The sequence below is a fragment of the Egretta garzetta genome, unplaced genomic scaffold, assembly GCF_000687185.1.
Source record: "Egretta garzetta isolate BGI_Z169 unplaced genomic scaffold, ASM68718v1 scaffold569, whole genome shotgun sequence".
Classification (NCBI taxonomy): Eukaryota; Metazoa; Chordata; class Aves; order Pelecaniformes; family Ardeidae; genus Egretta; species Egretta garzetta.
In genome coordinates this window covers 233,921-238,588 of record NW_009260809.1, presented here as the reverse complement: position 1 = coordinate 238,588, position 4,668 = coordinate 233,921, and the positions used below count along the sequence as shown (strand labels likewise).

Sequence of the window (4,668 nt, the reverse complement as noted above, 5' to 3'; positions counted from 1 at the left end):
TCTCAGTAAAGGACAGGTGGTGCCCAGTCTCACATGGTTCTGCATCTGTGATGGTTTCAGCCCATGATCGTGCAGCCAGGCACCTCCAGCCTGCCCTCACTTGTTTCTTGTCTTCTTCAGATCCCAGAGAACCCACCTGACTACCAGAAATATTATCGTCATATGAATAAGGTATGATCGCTGGAACTGGTCTTTGAAGGATGCATGAATGGAGCAGGGATTTGGGCAGAGGGGATGGGACCTCCGCCACCCTTACAAGAACAGAACAGGTCAGGAGAAGGTGCTGAGCCCTCCTGACCTCTTTCCAGGGTGGCTTCCCCTTCAGCACCCGAGACTGTGGCTGGATCGTGGCAGACTGCACAGCAGAGGGACTGAAGTCAGTTATGCTTCTGCAGGAGAAGTGCCCCTTCATAGCCAAACTTGTCCCCCCTGAGCGCCTCTTTGATGCCGTGAATGTGGTAAGTGCTGCAAAAATTAGGGCCAAGGGAAATGCAGGCAGCTAAATCAAGCTAAAAAAAGAGAAGTCAAAGCCTGATGAGTTGTTAGATCTGGTATTACTAAGCTAGTACAAGGCCCATGGCCTGGTATGGTAACACCATAGTTACTGTGATTCAGAGGTATGTCTGTGACATAATGTGATGTGATGTGATGGTCCAGGTTGGGCCTGCCTGTCAGTGTGGTTTGGGACTTGGGTTGTCTGCCAACCCCATGGAATTGTGGGTCTGACTTTGTCCTCACACCTGGCTTGAGGTCCAACTGGGGTGGTACTGCTTGTGAGCCAGTCCCAACCCCTCTCTCTGCTTGTCTGGCCAGTTGCTGAGCATGAGGAACTCAGATGGAGGCTTTGCCACATATGAAACCAAGCGAGGAGGCCACTTACTGGAGCTGTTGAACCCTTCGGAGGTGTTTGGTAAGGGGAGCTGTGTAGGGCTGGTCAGCCTTTCCACTGTGAAGGGACATGCTGCACTGGCCTCACTGTGCCCAGTGGGTGCCTGGCTTTGCCCCAGGTCTCTCTGTAGGATAAGTGTACCCTGGGTCCAAGGGAGAGCTTGGCAGCGTGTGGCTCGGAGGCTTCCCAGCAGAGGGGCTGTTGCACTGATATCCTTCACCTGCTGGCAGGTGACATCATGATCGACTACACCTATGTGGAGTGCACGTCGGCTGTCATGCAGGCACTGAGGCACTTTCACGACAAGTTCCCTGAGCACAGAGCCCCAGAGATAAGGTGAGGCACTGTGATAAAAGTTGGGTAGGGGAGAAGACAGGCTGCAATGTCCCATGCTGCCTGCCAACAGCCTCTGTTGGTACAGCTCCTGCTGAGCCTTGTCAGGGGTCTTGCTTGGACCTCTGCATTGGCATGGAGCAGCCCCCGTGGTAGCCCTTAGTGTGTACACAGCTGGGATGTTGGTGACTTCTCCACACCGGAGCGCCCCTGAAGAGGCTGGGGCCCAACCTCTGTCAAGGAGCAGGGCATAGGCTGTTTGGGATCAGGCTGGGGGAAATTGGTGTAGATCTGTCTGCCTCTGACTTAGCAGTTGCCTCGATCTCGTAGCCAGTTGTATGCTGGGTCCCCTGCTTGCATGCTGGCATGAGGCAGAAAAGCACCCAGCTGGTTAATGATTTGACTCTCCAGATCCTAAACAATGTGGCTACCTGTCTGCATGCTCTTGCCTCTTGAGCTGTCTAATAATGGGACCCATCAAAGCTTCAGAGGGACTGATGGCTGCCCTTGATGAAGCAGCCACTGGGTTTGAGCTGCTTCTGAAGTGGGTGTCTTTTTCCTGACCAGAGAGACTCTGCAGAAGGGCTTGCATTTCTGTCGCAAGAAGCAGCGAGCTGATGGGTCATGGGAAGGGTAAGCAGCATTCCCAGTGCCTGGTTTTCCCCTAGCTGCCCCAGTGTGAGAGGGACTATCATGGCAAACACTCCTGGCTGGCAGGATCTGTGGGTAGGGCAAGGGCTGATTCTCCTCCTGTGCTTTGCTCTCCTTTCCTCTACCTCCAGCCCAGGTGGAGCAGGCACTTTGTGCATTGCACAAAACCCAAGCAACTCCTGGGGGCTAGGGTGTCTCCAGTTCCTTTAGTCCTAGAGTGTCTGCTGATGTCTGAGTGAGCTGGGAGCAGGTGCTGGTGGGTCTGGACATGATTACACCATAGGGGAGGGCAGGGTTCAGCTCTATACCTGGCTCTGCTCTTGCTGTGAACATGGCCTTGTCACAGCCTGCCTCTATCTGCGGCCTTGCACCCCTGACAGTACTGTTCTCCCCTTCCTCCTAGGAGCTGGGGGGTTTGTTTCACCTATGGCACCTGGTTTGGTCTGGAGGCGTTCGCCAGTATGCAGCACACATACCACAATGGGTGAGAAGGGGCTGTCTGGTTCCCCTGCTCCTCCCAAATCCTGTGCCTGTGATATGACCAGGACACCTGCTGCCTGAGCCTCAAACTCTCTGGGCAACCCTGGCTGTTTGTGGGGCAGGGTGCAGCTCCTGTTTGCAGCTGGGAAACATGAGCATGCAAATGCTTCCTGTCACCAGCCCTGTCTGATTCTCTGCCCCATCCTTGCAGGGCTGCATGCCAAGAGGTGACCCGGGCCTGCCAGTTCCTCCTCTCCAAGCAGATGGCAGATGGCGGGTGGGGAGAGGACTTTGAGTCATGTGAGCAGCGCACATATGTGCAGAGTGCCATGTCGCAGATCCACAACACGTGTTGGGCCCTTCTGGGGCTCATGGCTGTCAGGTAGGAGCAGCCTTCACCTCTTTGGGCACAACCTAGCCCTGAGTGCTCAGTGAGATGGGAAATGCAGGCTGGGTTGTGGGGCAGTGCTGGCATGGGCCCTGGGTCTGGCTGGTGTGGGCCATGCACCCAACAATGTTTGTTCATGACCTCGTTGGTCACAAGCCTGCAAATGAGGGACTGGCTTGTGCAGTGCTCCCACAGGCTGGCGAGGCTTATTGTGCCAGGTAAGGGGGAGCCAGTGCAAAGCAAAGGTCTGTCTGGATCACAACTGCAGGCCTCCAGCCTGGGAAAAGGTTGTCATATTCATGTCTGGTGTCCTAGAGTTGTGAGGCGCCTTCCCAGAGCACTCAGCACGCCTGGGAGAAGCTCATATCTCATATCTCCCTTGTGCTTCGCAGGTACCCTGACGTCGAAGTGCTGGAAAGAGGCATCAAAGTGTTGATTGATAAGCAGCTGCCCAATGGGGACTGGCCTCAGGTACATCTTTCCTCTAGTCTTCCCAAGGGGTTCCCTGGTGTTGCAGATGTCCTGGACATTGTGCAGCCATCGCAATGGTGTGCTTTTCCTTACCTGGAAGGAAAGCCACATGTGGCTTTTGGTGGGGGACTTCAGGAAGGCAGTGAGCTCAGCACCACATCCTGGACACACTGTGGTCCCCTGTCACCCATATACCATCTTGATCTTTGTCTCTCTCTCAGGAGAATATTGCTGGGGTATTCAACAAGTCATGTGCCATCAGTTACACTGCGTACTGCAATGTCTTCCCCATCTGGACGCTAGGGCGTTTCTGCCGGCTGCATCCCAACAGCCCTCTTGCTGGTCAACTGCAATCTGGATCCTCGGCTGAGGCGGGGAAGACTGTGCAGGAGGCCTTGTCTGCCTGAACCTGGGCCATTGCAGATGCCATGGCCTCTGACTTGTCTTAGATATTGGCTGCTGCATGGGGCCATGGGGGTCTTTTCTGCACAGGATATCTCAGTGCTGATCTTAACACATGGACCACTGCCTCTGTCAGGGAGGAGTGCTGCTGTGGTGCTGCAGAGTCTCTGCTTTCTATTGAACCTCTTCCAAAAATCCACTTTTAAAGGTTTTTCCCAGGTATATCCTCCCTCACGGGACGGGGAGTGAAGTGCCTTTTCAGACCAGTTTGGTGATGTGAGAAGAGAAAGTTGCCAAGCTGTGTTGTGTTACACATCTAGAGAGACTCTCTCTCATCCTGAGTAGAGCAAGGCTGCCTTTGTCTTCCCCTCGTGATGTCCAGGTTGGCTGTCTGCAGCAAGAGTGTGGGATTTGGGGCCTCCCTCTGTGCCCAGCATAGTGATGGGGTACACTGCACAGTCCCTGCTGAGCTGGCCTCTGTGCTGTGGGTGCCAGTGACTGCCTTTGGTGTGCTCTCTGCTCTGGAGCCTGCACTGGGAGGGGAAGGGCACCTCTCCTCCCCCAGACAAATGGAAAAGAGGAGTGCTTCACTCAGTTTTCTTACCATTCTGTTTCCCAGCTGGTGGCACCTGGCCTCACAGGTGAAGTCACCAGCATCATTCCCACTTTGAAAAAGGGGAAACTGAAGCAGAAAGCACTGAAGTGGTGAGCGTCAGGGCACAGCCTGGGTCCCTGGGCTTCAGCCTTCCCCCAGCACAGCAGGTGCCTCTGTTCGGGCTATGGTGGAGTTGGGCATTCACATTTCATTGTCAGAGTTGGCAGTTGTGATGACTGACAGGTTAATAAATTGCTAATGGTGTTGCAAGTGGAACTTAACTGTGTGTTGGTCTCCTTATGGTCTGTCCCAGTGTGTGTCCCAAGCAGAGGGGAGCTTGCACAGCAGTGTCCTGTAACCTGGCTTGAGTCACCTGTCCCCAGTGGTATGGGCACCACCTCCACCAACAAGCAAGCCATGCTTGGAGACTGTGCCTGCTTCAGCCTCCTCCATTGCCTT

General features: G+C 54.5%; 1 protein-coding gene across 2 annotated transcripts in view; it reads left to right on the top strand.

The window, feature by feature from the left end:
* Nucleotides 1-3,699, top strand: part of LSS (lanosterol synthase) — a 10,032-nt gene extending 6,333 nt beyond the window's left edge. For both annotated transcript variants that reach the window (XM_009646914.2, XM_035902317.1), the window contains 9 exons: nt 121-171; nt 309-458; nt 814-910; nt 1,120-1,225; nt 1,790-1,855; nt 2,277-2,357; nt 2,565-2,735; nt 3,134-3,212; nt 3,434-3,699. In XM_009646914.2, the coding sequence (XP_009645209.2) occupies nt 121-171; nt 309-458; nt 814-910; nt 1,120-1,225; nt 1,790-1,855; nt 2,277-2,357; nt 2,565-2,735; nt 3,134-3,212; nt 3,434-3,619 (987 nt within the window). In that variant the 3' untranslated portion in view covers nt 3,620-3,699. The remainder of the gene's footprint in view (nt 1-120; nt 172-308; nt 459-813; nt 911-1,119; nt 1,226-1,789; nt 1,856-2,276; nt 2,358-2,564; nt 2,736-3,133; nt 3,213-3,433) is intronic.
* The last annotated feature ends 969 nt before the right edge of the window (nt 3,700-4,668 follow it).